The 19924-nt window shown below is 34.8% G+C and overlaps 2 protein-coding genes across 5 annotated transcripts; both read left to right on the top strand.

Annotated features, from left to right (window-relative positions):
- The first annotated feature begins 9437 nt into the window (after window positions 1-9437).
- LOC120086216 (putative disease resistance protein RGA3) lies at window positions 9438-13989 on the top strand. 4 transcript variants are annotated; one of them, XM_039042752.1, is made up of 3 exons: window positions 9438-13114; window positions 13212-13266; window positions 13584-13989. In XM_039042752.1, exon 1 carries the CDS (start codon window positions 9639-9641, stop codon window positions 11004-11006), a length of 1368 nt encoding a protein of 455 aa, XP_038898680.1. In that variant the 5' UTR covers window positions 9438-9638; the 3' UTR covers window positions 11007-13114; window positions 13212-13266; window positions 13584-13989. The 4 variants fall into 4 exon arrangements, with proteins under 4 accessions (XP_038898680.1, XP_038898681.1, XP_038898679.1 ...); XM_039042753.1 differs by having other exon boundaries at window positions 13607-13989; XM_039042751.1 differs by having other exon boundaries at window positions 13212-13989.
- Window positions 11925-13103, top strand: LOC120084554 (disease resistance protein RGA2-like). The gene is made up of 2 exons (XM_039040353.1): window positions 11925-12274; window positions 12344-13103. Exons 1-2 carry the CDS (start codon window positions 11925-11927, stop codon window positions 13101-13103), a joined length of 1110 nt encoding a protein of 369 aa, XP_038896281.1.
- Window positions 13990-19924: the final 5935 nt, after the last annotated feature.

Raw genomic sequence — 19924 nt, forward strand, 5'->3', positions numbered from 1 at the left:
TGAAATTTAAGAGGGAAAAGGGGAAACTGTGGTTTTAAAATTTTACCCTCTTTAATTTTGGAGTTTGGATCCAAAATTTAATTAAAGAATTAGAAGAAAATCACACGAGGTTTCCTGAGAAACGAATTTCGTGGAGTTGAACTTGGGTTGGTGTTGGTGTTCATATTGATTTGATGCGATGTGGTTCGATCTCTAGTACTTGATTCTCTGATTCTCCCTCTGTTGAAAGGATATGCTTATCTTGAAAAAGAAAAGCACCGAATGTTCTTGAAGTAGACTTCAGGAGTCTTAGGAGTCCTTTGTTTGCTGATGAATTCTCTACAGGTTCTCTAAATGTAGAATTGCTAATCCCTACAAATAAAGAGGACTTCTCTATTTAGAGTTCTAAAATATGCCTCGTGGACTTAGGCTTGGTTGGTCCATGGGCCTGACCCTTGGGCCCAATTAGTTAGACTTTGGGTTGATTGATTCATGGGCCTTGCTTTTAGGCCCAATTAGTTAGATTTGGGCTTATTTGACATTTGGATCCAATTCAGTCTATTTTTGGGCTTAGAGACTTTAACTCGAATAATAATAATTTTAAATTGAACCAAGTTAAATTTTATCCAATTCAACAATTATGATAAAACCACGTGGTATCATCGAAATTTATCTTCAACTTCACTTTGGGGCACATGTCACCTTCTAGTTTGTCCCAAATTTAATGATTTGGAATTTCGTCATTAATTTAGTGAATGATATGACCGTTTATGATTGGTCCAAAATTTCTCGCTCAACAAAGATAAATAGTTTATTTAGAATTTATTTAAATCAAGTATCTAAAAAGATTTGAAAATTTGGATTCAAGTTAATTTGAAAATTTTAAATTTAATTTTGGAATTTAGAATTTTTGGAAAGAAGTGATTTAAAGTTGGTGAATTTATTTTAAGGTTAATTTAATTAATTGGAGAAGAGAAGAAAGATTTAAGTTTGAATATATATGGGTTTTGGAATTTAAGAGAAGAAAAGGAAAGAATATATATGGGTTTTAGAATTTAAGAAAAGAAAAAGAAGACAAATATATATATATATATATGTATATATATAAAGAAAGAAAGAAAGAGGAAAATGATTATTTAATAGAAGAACTTTCCCTCGAAAAGGGTGCTAAAAAAAGAGAAAAAGAAGAATTTCATCTTCTTCTTCGTGAAGGGTAAACGGTTGTCGTCGTCCGTTTCACCTTTGATCTATCAGGCTGTTGTTGTAGTTCTGTTGCTTAGTCAGTGTTATTTTGCTAGAATCCTAGATTTTGGGTTCAAGATGTGGAACTTTGGGGCAGTGCTCACCAAGGAAGAAACCAATATTCGAGAAAAAATTGTTAAAGTTTGATAACTATTGGGCAAGTTCGTGATGGTAATCTTGGGATGATTTAATGTCTAAAATTGGGCTTAAAGGTTAAGATTGATTTTTTATCCATGTTGTAGATTCTAATTCAAAGGTTTTTTGGAAAGTTAGAAAGGAGTTAAACTTCGGTTAATTTTGGACTCAATTTTGAGGTAAGTAATCTTACTACTGGAACAACCCTTGTAACTCTCCCATTCGGTTATCTAGGGATGACCCCGGAAAGGTCTACCTATTGTATCGCCGCTCTTGCTCCTGCTTCCTAATCGTCATGGGAGGGCCCCCGAAAATCACAGCTCTCCCATTCGATCACCTAAGGACGACCCCGAAAAGGTCTACCTATTGTATCGCCGCTCTTGCTCCTGCTTCCTAATCGTCATGGGAGGGCCCCCGAAAATCACAGCTCTCCCATTCGATCACCTAAGGACGACCCCGAAAAGGTCTACCTATTGTATCGCCGCTCTTGCTCCTGCTTCCTAATCGTCATGGGAGGGCCCCCGAAAATCACAGCTCTCCCATTCGATCACCTAAGGACGACCCCGAAAAGGTCTACCTATTGTATCGTCGATCGTGCTCGTGCTTCCTGATCGTCATGGGAAGGGTCCCGAAAAGGCTTACAATTTTCCCATTCAATTACCTAGGGATGACCCCAGAAAGGTCTACCCATTGTATTGTTACTCATGCTCGTGCTTCTTGATCATCATGGGAGGGGCCCTGGAAAGGCTTACAACTCTCCTGTTTGATCACCTAGGGACGACCCCGAAAAAGTTCTACCCATAGTATCGTCGCTCGTGCTCGTGCTTCCTGATCCTCATGGGAAGGGCCCTAGAAAGGTTTACAACTCTCCCATTCGATCATCTATGGACGACCCCGAAAAGGTCTACCAATTGTATCTTTTGATCGTCATGGGAGAAACCTGGAAGGGCTTACAACTCCCTTATTTGATCAACTAGGGATGACCCCAGAAAGACTACCCTTGCACATTTTGATCGTCATGAGGGGAAGTGGGGGAGGAGACTGGAAAGGCTTACAACTCCCCCATTCGATCAAATAGAGATGATCCTGATGCGTTATTTTATATGATGAAATAATGGAATGAGATGCGGTGATGGAAATGTGTTGAGCAACAAGTTTCTTGGTAAGTCCATGGTCAAACTCAAGGACTAGGGAAAACAGTATACGATGATAATTTCTAAGAAGACTTTGCGGTGACCAAATAAATCAAATAGTTGTTTGGGTTGTTGTTTGCGATATAAAAATAAATGTATGCGGCGAGTTTGAGAAAAGATCGATTATGCGATAGATACACTGAGTATGCGGAGGAATGGGTTGAGAAGGTCCTTAGCTAGCATTTCCCAGGAATGTGTTAAACTATGCGATCATGCTATACTCATGCGATAGAAAGTCATTTTCCAATGCAAATGCAGTGCTCCTAGTCCTAGGACACATGTGTTGAATGAAATAATCTTCATAGAGCTTATTCCTAAGTCTCTACTCTTTTACTATGCGATGATGCAAGATGCACACAAAGAAAAGGTGACCGCACACAATCATATCCTATCTCTAGGATGCATGCGACGCGTTAATAGCAAACATTGCTTATTCCTAAGCTCCTATCTCTTGATTATGCGTTCTAATCTGACTCTCCCGAGCCTAGATTCTAACCTGACTTTTTCAAACCTAGATCCTGTCCTTAGACTACCCTTCCGAGTATCTCTAGTGGACGAATGATGCATACATAATACAAGATAATCGCATAGAGTGAAGATCCCCAATTATGCTAGCTAAGTGCTTTTCAACCCATTCGACAGATTTAGCTACTTATGCGTAATAAACAGAGAGTGAACAGATATAAAGAAGTAAATTCCATTTCTATAGATGAAGTTAAGTACAAAATGACAATGGAAGATAAGGATAGAGAGCCTGGCAACAATCCTTTGCTTACCAAGTCTTTTACATTGTCAACTCTATTCTGTTCAAAAGATATTCCTGCTTCCGCAGGAGCTGGCCCTCTCTCTGATCTCGACACTTCTGACACTCTCCCAAGTTCACCGGAACGATCTATCGATACAATCTTTCTTCTCTCGCTTTCGCCTTAAAATTAAAGAAAATCTAAGAACAAGGCTATTCTAACTATGGAGAAAATTATCTAAGTATCCAAACTCCTTTGCTGAAGGTTGCCTTTGGTATTTATAGAGCTTCGGGGTGAAAGACGGCTTCTCTCTTATGATTACACAGATGGGATGGCTTTAATTCTCTGACTGATGCGTCAAAAATTTGTCATCGAAAAGCTGAGTGTACTTGTTATCGTTAGTGGCTTGTCAACTTAATTCGGACTCGACCGTCGTCAGCTTTCTGTCCCATCGTGATTAATTATGCTTTTCACCCAAATGCACCCACCAAGTTGCGTCGGCTCTATGCGGCAATCCTTCTTGAGCAGATGTTTGCGAGCACAAATCACCGTAAAGCCTTGCGATAACACTGCGCTCGATCGTTGATTTCTTGTGATCGCACTTTCTAGCCTTGCGTTAACGCATATTCTGCATAAAAATACCAAAGTTAACTGTTTTTATCCTTGCATATTTTTGACATTGTTATTTTTTTTTCTAACCTTGCACTGATCCAAGTGCCTCGCCTTCGTTTTGGCTTGCCCCCACGTGTGTCATGCGGACATCCAACAACGAGCAAGACGCTCTTTCTCAGACTAAACTCATACCTACTTGGCAGTGGATTTGCGGTCATTTATTTATACGTTGATCCTAGCGACTTACTTTCGTTTTGGCTTACCTCCACGTGTGTCATGCGGACATTCAACTATGGGTAAGTGCCCTTCACAACTTAACTCTTATCAACATGGGTTTCCCCATTGCGTTGATAGTGGAGTTGTTATTCTCAAAATTTTCCCTCTTTTTTATTTTTATTTTATTTTTATAGAGCTAAAAATAGCAAGGTCGAAAATAAATACCTCAGCCCCAAATTTAAAATGCGCCAATGTCCTCATTGCCAATAGATTGAAAGAAGTCATGCGATGTTCTTAGGAAGCAATGTAAAGAGTCAGTTTGAAAGAAAGCTAGCAGACCACTAACTTCTAGAAATATTTCATGAGGTGACTGTCCTAAAATTAAGTTGACTCTAATATATACGAAAAAAATAGAAGCATACGTTTCATCATTGAAATCATAATTGACAAAGAGAAAGCATGCGGTGACTTACTAAATTTATCAATGTTAAATAATTACGGTAATCAAAGAGGATGCGGTGATAAAATTTCAAAATTAAAATGCGATGCGATAGTGCATAATTTGGAATAAAGTGAAAGAAAAATACAACCCCCAAATTTGCGTTGTCGCCCGCATTATTTGTTGACGCATCCTGCTTTGCGGCGATCTACTTCCTTTGGATTGCAGTGACGAAATAAAGTAGTTGCATCTTCATGTAGCGCTTCTGCAATCGTGTACCTTGATCGTTGCAAGAAAATCATTGAGAGGGTCAAATAATATTAAAAAAATAGAGTTAACAAAATCTTTCACCACAATCGTTCAACATGATCGCTTTTTTTTTTTTTTTGAACAGCTAAAGAAGTAAATATTCGATATCAGATAATAACAAGGTGATGAAAGTTTATGAAGTCTTGATGTAAATATACTAATGAGCATCACAAGAAATTGTCTCTAAATGTAGCTTTAAACCATTCTTAGATATCATCAAACATCATTATTTCCTAGTTGAGAATGAGCCTAAATGCTCTAGCTCCCAACGTTTATTACCGACCAAGAGACCCATACTTTGGCCACTCATTTAGAACTGCTTACGTGCACGTGGCCATACTAAATATCGTCATACCTTAGGTACTTCCACTTAGATACCTTTTCAAACCTGTCCTTCAGTATCGAGCTACTAAGATACCTTCTCAAATGTTCTTCGGAATCAAATTGGTCAGGTACTTATCAAATGTCCTTCGGTACCGGGGTATTTTATAACATCAAGTTAAGTTTCATTGCCTACTATCTACACAAGAACTCATTTTCTTATAGCCTTCCTCTAGGAAGCATATTTCAACATTAGAACTTAACTTTTGTAATGACTACATTACATACCTTGGCCTATGCTACACATATACAAGCCGGAAAACATGTGTTAAGTTATTCTCCAACCATTTGTTGTTTGAAGGAGTATAAATTCATCATTCATGTCACTGTAACTGACTTAATCTTATATGCATAAGTACAGGAGACATTAATTCACTTAGTCACTCACTGCTCATCAAGCTCTTAATGGTTTATACGCCCCTCCTAGCTCTTCTTAGCCTGAAAGGATATAATTCCCGGTTAAACTACTTGGAATTCTTAGTAAAATACCTCAATTAATTCATTTATTAAAGGAACTTTCATCAACAAAGACAGCTTTACTGGCGAGATCCCCATGAGCGAGGTCAGCGAGATCCTCTAGAGCGAGATCAAGCTTTTCCTGGCAAACTTTCATCTTAACGATACTCACCTTACCAGCGATACTTAGCTCAATTCCTAGCGAGATTCCCTTCTAGAGCAAGATCAGTGAGATTTCCTTTATAAACGAGATCCTCATCCTCATATCTCGCTATAACTCTCACGGTGAACTATTTGTTTGTTCTTCCCAAGCAGCTGTCTGCTTATGCACCGATTCTCTGTTATAACTTCAAAAAATTCATAACTCAAAATTCAGAGCTATTTTCAAGAAACTTCTTTCTACAAACTTGTTTAGAATTGAGTTAAATTTCTTACCTTAAAATTTCAGCCAAAAGTTCCTCACAGTTTGGCTTGGAACTTTCAATCTTCACCTTGAGCTCTGATTAACCCAAGATTCTGCCTCCTCTAACCTTTCTTCACTTCTTATTCTTCTCCTTGGGCAATCTTCCTCCAGTAAGACAACCTCGAAACTAGATTCTCTCTCGAATGACACCAATTTCACTAAATTTGCTCATGTCAATTGTTGAAACTATGCTTTTGAAGTTCTTCTTCTAAAAACTTCCCATCACCTCCAGAGTTCAAGGGTTAACTGCCATGTTACTCCTTATTTAATATGTTTTTCCTTCCCTTCCATCATAATTCCTATAAATAAACATGAATTACTACTTAAAAAATATATAATATAACATTTCTTTGGCTAAACATGCTTATCTAGGAAACCTAGAGTTCGGGGTTTATAGGATGAATGCATATGAAGTTGGATGAACGCATATGAGATTGGATGGATGCATTCAAGGTCGTCATCCGGACATGTGGCTTGTTGGGGAGGAATCTTAAGCCTTAATCAAATAAGGTGGATGCACAAGAAGACATGCAAATATGAGAGCTATGTGTTGGCTAAAGGAAGAGGAAGACACCCTGGATTGTGATGATGTAGGGTTGCGTTGATAGTGTGGGAAAAAGACATGTCAAATAGGAGCTGGAAGATGCTGGGCATTTGGAGAAGGTGAGGAATACACCTGGATGGGTTCAATTGTAGACTTCCCTCGTAATTAGTAGTTCAAGACAACAAAACCGCCTATTCTTCTGCAACTTCGGCATCCTATTGGGTTGCTTTTGATCTGGAAATATATTTTTCCCATCATTTTTTTATGAGGAGCCTTAGTTGTAGTTGTCATTTGGTATAAATACTATCTTGAGTTTTTTTTTTTAATAAATAAATAAGTGCATGTTTAATATTTTAAAATGGCCATTTCAGTTTCTGATTTTTCAAGAACAAGTTTAAAAAGGTCATTTCAGTGACACTTACACCTGTATTTTAAAGGATAAGAAAGAAAATCTAAAAGAATTAAAAAGAGAGAAAAAAGTATCTCACAAAGTAGGCAGTACAAGGTTATTCTTTTATTTAATAGACCAAAAGTTTTTGCATCCAACACATTTTTTTATGAAAGCTCAAATTTCAAATTGTAGTATTTTTTTTCTTTTTTCTTTTTAAATAAATTTGCAGTATTCTATTTACCTTGCAATAAATATTAACCATGAATGAGGAAACAATAAATTTCTAAGAGATTTTAAGGTTCTGTTTTGTTTAGGATGTGTTTGATTTAACTTTTTAGTGTTTAATTTTGAAAATAAGTCATTTTGATAAATAAAATTAAAATTTTAACAATAACTAAAAATAGCGTTTGAAACACTTTTAAAATGTATTTTAAACCATTTTTTTATCAAAAAAGTTTAAATAAAATAACTTTTTTTTTTAAAAAAAAAATCTCTAGTCAAGCCAAACAAACACTTAACTTTACAAATGTTTAAATTTTAAATAAGTCATTTTGAAAAAAATTGAAGTGTTGGACAACCACTCAAAATGATTTTTGAAACACTTTTGAAGTGTATTTGAAATAACTTTTATTAAAGTAATTGTTCTAAATAATAAAATTACTAAATATATTTTCAAGTTTATAGTAAAATGTCATTGTCTATCAGTAATGGACTGCGATGGACATCTATCATTGACACCAATAGATATTGATAGACCACGATAGATGTCTATCATAAAAAATCACTGATAGACAATAATATTTTATTATATTTGTAAGTTGACCTATTTTTCTTTATTTGAAAATAATTTTTTTTTATTAGGAAAGCAAAATTTGTAGTATATATTCTCTTTACCTTCAAATTAAATAAATAAATATCAGTCCAAACACACTACACGTCTTCACTCCACTTGATGCTTTTTTTTAAGAGAAAACTACTTGATCATTCAACCATGGATGAAAATAAGAATGCTTAATTAAATTTTTTTAAAGAGAAAACTACTTGATCATTCAACCATGGATGATAATGAGAATGCTTAGTTAAACTCGCACTTACACCTCAATTTTACAACATAAGGTAAAAATTTTGAAAGAAAATAATTTATACGATCCAAAACAGGTTAAAGGGAGAAAGTTTTGATTTTCATTTGACCATTTTAATTGATGGTCATACCTATATATTAGGTAATTTCACATTAAATAGCCCCATTATAAATGGACAATTGTTTTATTTTTCACAAAAATTATAATTTAAGTTCAAAAGTATAGAGACCAAATTAGTATTTTAATCAAATATTTAAAAACTTGTGTTTAAGGTTTTCATAATTTCAAGAGTTATTTTCAAATAAAGGAAATAAACCAATTTATTTATAAATATAGCAAAATGTCACCATCTATCAATGTCTTAGATGATTATTGCGGTCTATCGGCCACTGGTAGATGTCTATCGAAGTCTATTACTAATAAACACCGACATTTTACTATAATTGAAAATATTTTCAGAAGTTTTGCCCATTAAAACAATTACCATAATTTAAAGTCCTACAGAATCATACATAAATTTACTTTTACCATTTATCTTTTTTATTACAAATATATAAACAAGTCTCTTTAATTTGAAGAGTTCACTGAAAATCCTAATATTTTGGCTTTTTTATTGTCTTTTTGTTAATTACTTTTTCTATTTTAGAATTATTTTCACATGAATATTGGAGTGATTTTCTAACTTGTAGGTATAAATACTATTTAGGTTTAGATCTTTTATATTGTTTTATTTTTTTTAAAAAAAAAATCTTGGACTTAATAGATTTCTCTAAAATTCTAAAATTATAAATTTTGTGACAAATAAAATCATTTTATAAATTTAGGAATTCGAAAAAAATTAATTCTTAGGACTCCTTTCATATCTATATGTGCATCTATAGTATATATAAAAGACATCATGTGGAGAACTTTTTGTTTCTATTTTACCCTTTCATTATAAACATTTTCTCTATTAATTTGGTGGTAAATTTTGTCATTCAATAATAAGTGTATAGGTTTCTCCAATAAATTTATTTTAATCTTAATTAAAACTATGAATTGTTTCTTCAATTTTGCTTTCTCGGGTTGAATTAAAATAAGAATGGGAGGGTTTCAAAAATTCAATTGAAATTATATATTTATACTCTATTTAATTAATTAAAGTAATAGCAAATTAAATGATTTGTAATGGGCATGCATTGCAATTACAAAATCTATCATCATCATGAATAATATATATAGAGAATATAAGATATTTAAAATTTTGATCACGAGTGTAACTCAACTATCATAATACTTGTACTATCGACCCAACGACCAAGGATCGAGACTTTTGTATTACAGAATAGTAATAGACGACAACCAAAGTCTTCAGCTTTATCTTACATTTACCCAAACTCACATCACACACTTGTTCATCACCTCTAAACTATTGAGCAGCCTGCTTCCAAAGCTCCCTCCTTTGTCATCCACCATGGCTGAAGCTATTCTCTTCAACGTTACTGCAGACATCATATTCAAACTGGGCTCTTCCCTACTCCGAGAGTTTGGATCGCTGTGGCGTGTCAAGGATGACCTTGACAAACTCGAAGACACTCTTTCTGCCATTCAATCTGTGCTTCACGACGCAGAGGAGCAGCAGTCCAAGAACAGTCAAGTGAATGATTGGGTTTTAAAGCTTAAGGATGTTTTGTACGAGATTGATGACTTGATCGACAAGTCGTCTTATGAAACCTTGAGAAGGCAAGTTCTAGCCAAAGACCGAAGAAAGAGAAAACAAGTATGTACCCTCTTCTCCAAATTTAAATTTAGTTGGAAAATATGTCACAGATTCAAGGAAATTAGGCAGAGGTTACAAGCTATTAATGATGATAAAAATCAATTTAGCTTTTGTAAGCATGTGATAGAGAAAAGGGAAGACGAAGGGTTGAGAAAGAGACGGGAGACTCACTCTTTTATACTTGAAGAGGAAGTGATTGGTAGGAGTAATGACAATGAAGCAGTCATAGATCTTCTACTAAATTCCAACACCAAAGAGAATATTGCAGTAGTTTCCATTATTGGAATGGGAGGATTGGGAAAGACTACCCTTGCTCAATCTATTTATACCCATCACAATATGACTAAGAATGGGTTTCAGTTGAAGTTATGGGTGTGTGTTTCCGAAGAATTTGATCTGAAAGTTATTATCCAAAAGATAATAGAGTCTGCAACTGGGAAGAAGCCTGAATCATTCCTACAAATAGATTCATTACAAAGTGAGCTTAGAAAACAAATTGATGGAAAGAAATATTTGCTTGTTATGGATGATGTGTGGAATGAGAAAACAGAGGAATGGTTACATCTGAAAAGATTGTTGATGTGTGGTGCAAAGGGTAGTAGGATTTTGATCACAACACGCAGTGAACAAGTTGCTAAAACTTTTGACTCTACTTTCGTCCATTCTTTACGAATTTTGAATGCACCCAATTCTTGGTTATTGTTTCAAAAGATGACAGGTTTGGAAGGATATTCAGACAATCAAGAGGAGCTTGATGAAAAGGATTCAAATTTGGTCCAAATCGGCAAGGAGATTGTATCAAGGTTAAATGGTGTTCCTCTCGTAATAAGAACCATTGGAGGACTTTTAAAAAATAACAAATCAGAAAGATTTTGGTTGTCTTTTAAGGATAAGGAACTTTACCAAATTTTGGAACAAGGATATAATGATCTAAAGGAAATAAAATTCATTCTTGAGCTCAGCTATAAGTATCTCCCAACTAATTTGAAGCAATGTTTCCTCTATTGTGCTTTGTTCCCCAAAGATCATGAAATTCAAAAGGATGAACTTATATTACTATAGAGAGCACAAGGTTTCATTCAATCAAATGGTAATAAAGATGATAACCTCATTGATATTGGTGATGATTATTTCATGGAGTTATTATCAAGGTCATTTTTTCAAGAGGTTGTAAAAAATGATTTGGGAGACATAAAAGCATGTAAGATGCACGATTTGATGCATGATATGGCTTGTTCGATAATGAATAATGAATGTGTGTGTGGATTGATCAGAAATGTCATCGATAAAAGAACTCGTCACTTTTCATTGGAAGAATATTGTCATGAAAATCAACTTATGGAACCATTATCTAAGGCGACATATTTGAGGACACTTTTTATTCGAAATTGTGCTGTTGATTCCCCATCGAATTTGGAAGAAATCTTTCATAATATTTCTCGATTGCGAGCATTGTGAGCATTAGACTTAAGTTTTGGCTTAAATACAAATAATTTGGAGTTTATTGGTAAGTTGAAACATTTGAGATATTTGAGGATTGTGGGGAGAATTACATATCTTCCAGATTCTATTACGAAGTTGTATCATTTAGAAACATTTATCATTAAATGCTGTGATCATTTAGTAAATTTATCCAGTGTAGAAAACTTGATTAACCTTAAGCATTTGGATCTTTCAGATAATTTTAAATTAGAATCTCTTCCCGATTCTATTACTGAATTGTGTAAGTTGGAAATACTTATCCTTCAAAGTTGTAGGATAGAATTTCCCAAAGTTGTAAAAGATTGGAGCAATCTTAGGCAACTTGATCTTACAGACAATACAAGTATAGTATTCCTTCCTGACTTTATTACTCAATTAAATAATTTGGAAACACTTATCCTTTTTCGGTGTATAAATTTAAAAGAATTGCTGGAAGATACTAAAAGATTGATCAACCTTAAGCATCTTGATTTGAGAGAATGTTTTAGTCTCACTCATATGCTAGAAGGGTTAGGTGAGCTAACTAATCTTCAAACAATAAATCAGTTTGTGTTAGAAAAGAATAAGGGCTGTGAATTAAAGGAGTTGGGTGGACTTATCAAGTTGAAAGGAATATTAAGTATTCAAGGATTGAAATTTTGTACAAGTATTGATGGAGAAACGAAGGGTAAATTCTTGCAACTAACGTCAGGTCTTCAAGAGTTGAAATTAGATTGGTGGAAACAAGGTGCACATAATGAACTTACAAGTTTTGAGTTGGACGATGTGATCTACGAAAGTGTTTTAGATTGCTTACAACCACATTCAAATCTTCAAAAGATATCTATTCATAACTACGGTGGATTGAAGTTATGTAATTGAATATCCTCTAATTTCCTCGGTTGTCTTGTCACTATATGTTTTTCTCATTGTAATAGATTGCAACATCTCCCCCGATTCGATCAGTTTCCTAGTCTCAAGCATCTTGAGCTTGATTACTTACCCAACGTCGAGTACATTATTGATGTCAACAATGATGATTATGTTTCTTCATCAACATTTTTTCCATCCCTCGAGGAATTACGGATTTCGAAGATGCCTAAGTTGGTGAGATGGTGCAAGGGTACAACTCCTATAATATTTCCTTACCCTTTTGAATTAACTATTAATGATTCTTCTCCTCTGCATGTGTTGAAGTCTTTCCATGCACCTAATTTGAAGGCATTGCGAATTGGTCTGTCAGATGATGAGTTGGATGTTGTACCATGGAAAGATTATGAAAACCTCACCTCTCTACATCTCGTCTTTGTGAGTAATTTGGAGTACTTGCCCGAGTGTTGGCAACATTATATGAAACCTCTTCAACATCTTTCTTTAGATTCTTGTGAAAATTTGAAGAGCCTACCAGAATGGATTGGTAACCTCACCTCACTCACAGAATTATATATTCGTAATTGTGAAAAGCTAACTTCGCTACCACATGGAATTGGCAACCTCAACTCACTCACACGATTGGGGATTGATTCTTGTCGAAATCTAGCTTCGCTACCAGAAGGGATTCGACACATCCCTAATTTAAAATGCTTAGACATTGTCGAATGTCCCATATTGGAAAAAAGCTGCAAGGAAGACACCGGAGAAGATTGGCCTAAGATTGCCCATATCCCCGACCTACGAATTTACTACACTCATTATTGACTTCCAAAAAGGTATGCAAATCAATTCTCTCATTAGTTTTATGTAGATATTACTCTTTGAGAAAGCAATACTTCCATTTTAATATCTTTTACTTTTCTCTTTGTACAGGCTACAACTGTATATGAAGTATATATGTCATATATGCACCATCATACCATACATGGTTGTTTTCTTATGTCATTAAATCTTTTTACTGATTTTGATGGTAGTGATTGTATAACTGTAGATGAATCTCTAATGTTACCGATTTTTATCTGAGAAGACTGCTTCAAAATACTTTGGAAGAAAATTGAACAGAGAATAACATAATGGGTAATATAATATTGATAAAATTGATTTCAACTGATTATTATGTAGACATTTATAGAACTAATTACCAATTTGGGATATAATGATTTTGGGCTTTGGTGTTCATTGTACACATTACTTGTTGTTTAATCTTTACCATTGAAATTGAGATTGTTTTTTGGAATCTTACAGTACTTTGCACCTTGCTTAAATAGAGAGGAGAATAGCAGCTGCTTGTGGAGGGACGAACTAAAGAGAATTATCCAAAATAAAATTTAATGAAAGAGTGCAGTTTAAGCTATGGAAGACTTTCATTCTGAAGAAGTGTAAGCTCTTCTTTTGGTCAGCTCTCTATGGTGAGGTGAACACTGCTGATAAGGTCCAAACAATAAATTCCAATATTTCTCTTTGTGGAATAAATTTCTATTGGGTTTGGGATATGTTGAGGGTGCTAAATATATGTTAACCTAGTTGAGATATCCGAGTGCACCTCCCGATCCCTCTTTATATATTCTCCAATTTCGTGCTAAAAAAAAGAGATATATTAGTTGTTGTGTACATGTTATTATTGATAGTGGAGATTTTGACTACGGTAACATGATTTTTTACTCCTCAATTTAAGGAAGTTTTCCATGTTAAAATTTGTTGGTGTTATATGTTTGTTTATTTAATTTTCAGCTTACTTAATTTCTACTAGATATTCAAAAAGAGATGAAAGATAATTTGAATGAAAGCAAAATGTGGTCAATTCAGCCAAGAAGGTCAAGGAATTAATAAAGAAGGATGTCTACCTCCTTAACTTTGCCTCCATATTTCCAAACATATGGTAGGTTATTTCAAGCGAGCGTAATTCAGTTGGTATCCGAATGTGAGTTAATGACCACGTAAGGATGTGGTTCATATCCCCAATTTTTATTTGGATTAGAAAATTCATTTCGGCCTTTAAAGGATATAAGACATTTGTAAAAGAATAAAAATAAAGTCAATATTTTAGATTTTAAACTAACTCGATTCATGCTTATCTTTAATTAGAAGCAAACAACCATATTTAAATGCAATGTCTTCATTGCTAGTTTTCAATGTTTTAAATTAGCAATAAACCTTGATTAGGTTTTGTAATACATCTCGTATCCTTATTATTTCTCTATTTGGTTAGTTAGGTGAAATACAATCATTAATTATTTCAACTTTATTGCAATATTGATTTTTTATTTCCTTTTGTTTTTTCATTTTTATTCTTCATTCATCTTTTTTCCAATCACTGTGGGATCATATGTACATGCACTGCCTTTTTCTTTTTTAAAGTTGATTTACCTTTGGAAAAAAAAAAGAGACAAACAAAAGAAAAAGCATCACACAGAGTGGTAGTGTAACATTATTATTTGATCAGCTCAAAGACCAAAACATTTTTTTATTTTTTATTCTTATAAATCCCAAACACATTTTTAATGAAAGCTAAAATTGTGGTATCAATAGTTACAAATGACAAATATTGAACCCCTTCATTCCAATTTCACCTCTGTTGAGCCTTCCTCCAAATTTGCTACACCAACTAAACTCGATAGATCACTTTTTTTTTTTAATTATTTTTTTAAATTTATCTATTGAAATAACAGAAGTACTTTTGATTATACTCACATGGTTTTTACTTCTTGATTTTGGGAGGTAAAAAATAACGTTGTTATTGTAGTTTATTGTTTTAATTTATATTCCCTAATTAATTCACTACAAGAAAATTAAGCTATTTCGACAATTTTTTATCGGAAGCTATAAAAAACCTTTGAAAAAGATATACATTTATTGAAGGTATTGGAAAAACCTTTGAGAAATATGTAGTTTTTATTGAAGGTAATAAAAACACCTTTGAGAAATATAACAATGTTATTAAATTTATCAAAGGATTTCAGAAAACCTGTGAAAAAATTTATTCTTAATAAAATTATTAAAGATGAGATTTATTTTAATAAAAAATATATATTAACATTTATCAAAGGTTGTTAAAATACCTTTGGAAATACTTACTTTTATCAAAGGTTAGTAGAAACCTTTGAGAAAAATATGCATTTGTAATAAGCAGACGCGTTGCGCTAAATGATGAGCAGACGATAGTCGTGCTGCGCTAAACGATGAGCAGACGCGCTACACGATAGGCGGAATACTAAGCGATGGGCGTTGAACGATAGATGCAGACACTGGGTGATGACGTTAAGCGATAGACGGATGCATTAGATGATTGAAGATGCGCACGACATTAAACGATGAGGAGTGACGTGCTAGACAATCGGGTTATACGATAGGCAAGGTACTACACGATCAGTGAATGCGCTAGATGATAAGTGTAAAATTTGGACGATAACACTAGAAGTTAAGCATAGAAGCTAGATGATAGCACTAGACGATAGGCCGTGCTGAGCTAAACGATGAGCAGACGCGCTACACGATAGGCGGAATACTAAGCGATGGGCGTTGGCGATAGACGTAGGCACTAGGCGATGACGTTAATGATAGGCGGATGCATTAGACGATCTGTGAAGATGCGCGCAGGCATTAAACATGAGGAGTGACACGCTAGACGATCGGGCTATACAATAGGAAAAGTACTGCACAATCAGTGAAAGCGCTAGACGATAAGCGTAGAAGCTGGACGATAGTGCTAGACAATAGCCATGCTACGCTAAACGATGAGCAGACGCGCTATACGATAGGCGGAATACTAAGCGATGGGCGTTGGGCAATAGACGCAGACGCTGGGCGATGATGTTAAGCGATAGGCAGATGCGTTAGACGATAAGGCGTCAGTGCTAAACGATGGAGGTAAACGATGGGTGTGGTAGCTAAACGATAGGCTATGTGCAAGTGATATTTATTTATTTTTATTATGAAAGAATAGTCAAATTGATTATAATTTTGGGAATTATGTTTCCCTTTCAAGTAAAACATACCTTTCTTTAAGCTTTTAACCTACCCAACCCTAGCCGCTCTATGGAGTGACCAAAGAAATAATAACCAAAATTCCTGCCTTGCCCTGCCCTAGATCTCTAATTGCAATTTCTCGCTTTCTTTCATTTCTTTCTTAATCGATGAACCTCCGATTCCTCGTCTCAGTATCGACATGGCGCTGAATTTTGAATTATTTGCCCTCAATTCCCTCAATTCTATGTTCAACTTCTCCTAATCATCTTCCATTTCTATGCTTCTATTCTTCTTTTTCCTTCCTGGATGGAACTTCGTGTCGGCAATAAGTTTCGACTTGGCCAGAAGATCGGTAGCGGCTCCTTCGGGGAGATCTATCTTGGTTCGTTTGGTTTTTCTCCATTCCAGTTTCTCATTATGCTACTCTATTACAACAACTAGATTTTAATACTTCAATTCCATCTGCGGGTACTAATATACAGACGAATGAAGAGGTTGCAATTAAACTCAAGTGTTCCGATCTTAATTCAACACTACGATTCTAGCTTTGCATACTCTCTCTCTCTTCCTTCGCTTAGATGCGCTTATTTTCCCTTTCTTTTCCCCTCCGAGGTTGATGTTTGTGGTTATGAACTCTATGCATGGTTGTATTTACCACAAACTGTTCCCTTAATTACTGAGCCAACATTTGAATTATACTTAAGGTGCTACAGACTTTGGTTTTGTATCAGATATGCCAATTGGAGATGTTTTGAATGAGAAGAACGTTTATGTGTAAATTGATGTTTCTGTCTTCTTAGAATAGGAACGATTCATGTGGCACTTAAAACAAATAGCCGGAGTTTTCTGGTTTAGTTGAGTGGAACGTTGATCCTCTCTGGTTGTGCTACTTGGAGGGATAATGAATGCAAAGAATTTTAATGTTTGAATCGTTGGTATCTTCTTAGAGAAACAGTGATATGTGTGTCACTTGGCTAAAATAAAGCAAATAGATTTTTTTTTTTTTTTTTTTTTTTGTGTATTTAGTTAGGTTTGGATGCATAATTATTCGTTCATTGTGTTGGTAATGCTTCATTGAGCTGAATATTGTAGTCTTCGTTTTCTTTATAAGCCAGTTCATGTTCTTAATAAAACATAAATCTAATTTGCTTTAATTTTCTCATGTGCAGGAAAATGTCAAGACGAAGCATCCTCGGTTGCTTTACGAGTCTAAGTTATAAACAGGGAGGAAGTAATGAGATATTATTCTCCCTTTTTTTTTTTCTGGATGGAAGTAAAATTTGAATGAATGCTTTCTCCTATGACCCTTTCTTTTCACAATCTTTTATCTGAACTCTTATTCTGTTTTGCAGACGACTCAATGATAACCGATTATTTGCAGAGGACATTGTTGTGTATAAATTTGCGGGTGCTAGTATTTATTTTCGACCTTGCTACTTTTAGAAATTTCAACAAAAAAAAAAAAATTCATAACATTGAGATCGGATCCCGCTCATAGTTGGATGTCCGCATAACACCTGTGGGGGCAAGCCAAAACAAAGGGGGAATCGTGATCAACGCATAAACCAAGTGATCGCAACTTCGGTGCCAAATAAAAAAAAATGGGCATGAGTTTAGACTGAGAAAGAGCGCCTAGCTCATAGTTGGATGCTCGCATGACACTCGTGGGGGCAAGCCAAAATGAATGTTGGGCACTTGGATTAGTGCAAGATCACAAAAAGAATATCTAAATCGTGCAAGGATAAAAATCACTTGGAAACACCCTGGTTAGAGAAAGTTTGAAATGAATCATGCGATGTCCTAGAAACGAGTAATTTTTTTTTTTTTTAAGGTTAAACTTGTGGTCCCTAAATATTAGAACTATTTTAGGAAGAGACCAGGATAGAAATTAAGAAGGTATTGGTTCATGAAATTTGAATAAGGCACCTTGAGAAGTCTAGGTAGGGTAAAAGAGGTTGATTTTTTAAAGAAAATCTTTAGTTTATGCTTGAGGACAAACATTATTTTAAATTTGGGGGTGTGATAACGGGTAGAAATACAAGTTATTATAGCTCAAATAAGTAAAACAATGAAATAATGCGACGGTAAAATAAGCAATATCATGTCCAAAAGCGCTAAACTGAAAGGAATTGCGATCGCATGCGCCCATCGCATAAAAGCAGCTAATTTACTTGTTTTATGTAGGAAAAATGCGATGGCACAAAGTAAAATTGCGATCCAAAGGAATAAGGCATCAGCTTGCTTGAAGATTGCGACCGCAAAGTCATGTAGATTAGTTAGGGTATGGTCTTTCCAACCTTAATTATTAATTAGTACGCTTGATTGATTTCGATTTAGTTAATTGCCGGCATTTGTAGAGGCTAGTTAAATCGCATAAATTCGGTACTTATGCATGCATAATTCAAACGTATAATTAATTGGCAGAAAACGATGATTGAAATTATAATGAATGCTTATTTTGATCCGAGGACTAGATGAACTGATTCTTGTTTACATTTATCCGTTGCATTTCAATTTTGTGCATGTTTTCAAATTAATCAAAACCCAAAACCCCATTTTTACTATTTTTCCACAGTCAAATTTAATTTAAGAGAGAATTAATTTTGTGCCTCTCTGTGATTCGACCTCGTACTTACCACTATTGCCACGTCTTTGTAGTGATAGGAGTAGTTTGGTAGTATAAATTTTCTTTTGACCAAGTCTGGAGCTTATTAATGATGTAAGTTTCGAACTTGCCACCAGCTTTTACATCATCGTCATTCAAACAGTCGTGAGGTATTGTGATAAGGTCGTTATATGATGAGCCCTCTAATAGTGCGAGTATATCTATAAATGGTTGGGTTGGAATTAAGGATGATCATTGGTCGGTCGGAGTTGTTTTTCTGACCAAACACCACTGAACTAACTATGGTCGGTATAGTAAATATTCAAACCAACCTCGACTGTCGAGAAGTAAAAGTCGATTGGTCGGTCGGTCGACTTGATTTTTTGGTCTATCATGCTCACCCCTAGTTGGAATAGTGGAATGCATTCGAACTGAACGCAACTCCTCTTATTGGATGGAAGCAGGTGGGGTTGGACCATGAATGGAAGGTGTTGGAATTATTTGTGATCCTAAATATTGTTCGCATAGATGGTCAGTATCAAACTGTGGAGTACATCTAGATTGGATGTTGACCAATCCAAGCTTCACTTCTATCCAAGTTACATGGCTCAATATTTTCATCTAGTGAAGACATGGTGAGAATATTATGTGTTGGAATGGTTGCAAACCCAAAACTTGACTGGTTGGAATGGTTTGAATTGTTGGATTGCACTGCTGATACATATTATCTATGTTAACTATATGATTTTCATGAGGTATATCTGATACAAAAAATGACATTCGGGATGCATCATTGCCTTCTAGAAAAAAGCTAAGGCCTTCATCATCAACTATGTCAATTGGGGGAGCTGGAATCAATAGATTGTAACAATATTTGATGTGTATATCAAACATATCTAGATCAATATTTAGTCATTGGTGCAAGATACTCACTCCTTCACTACACATTATATCATTTCAAACCTTCAGACCTTTCATGTGACCTCAGACATAATTTTTTCTGGACTAGTGCCAT

This window comes from Benincasa hispida, chromosome 9 (assembly GCF_009727055.1).
Source record: "Benincasa hispida cultivar B227 chromosome 9, ASM972705v1, whole genome shotgun sequence".
NCBI lineage: Eukaryota > Viridiplantae > Streptophyta > Magnoliopsida > Cucurbitales > Cucurbitaceae > Benincasa > Benincasa hispida.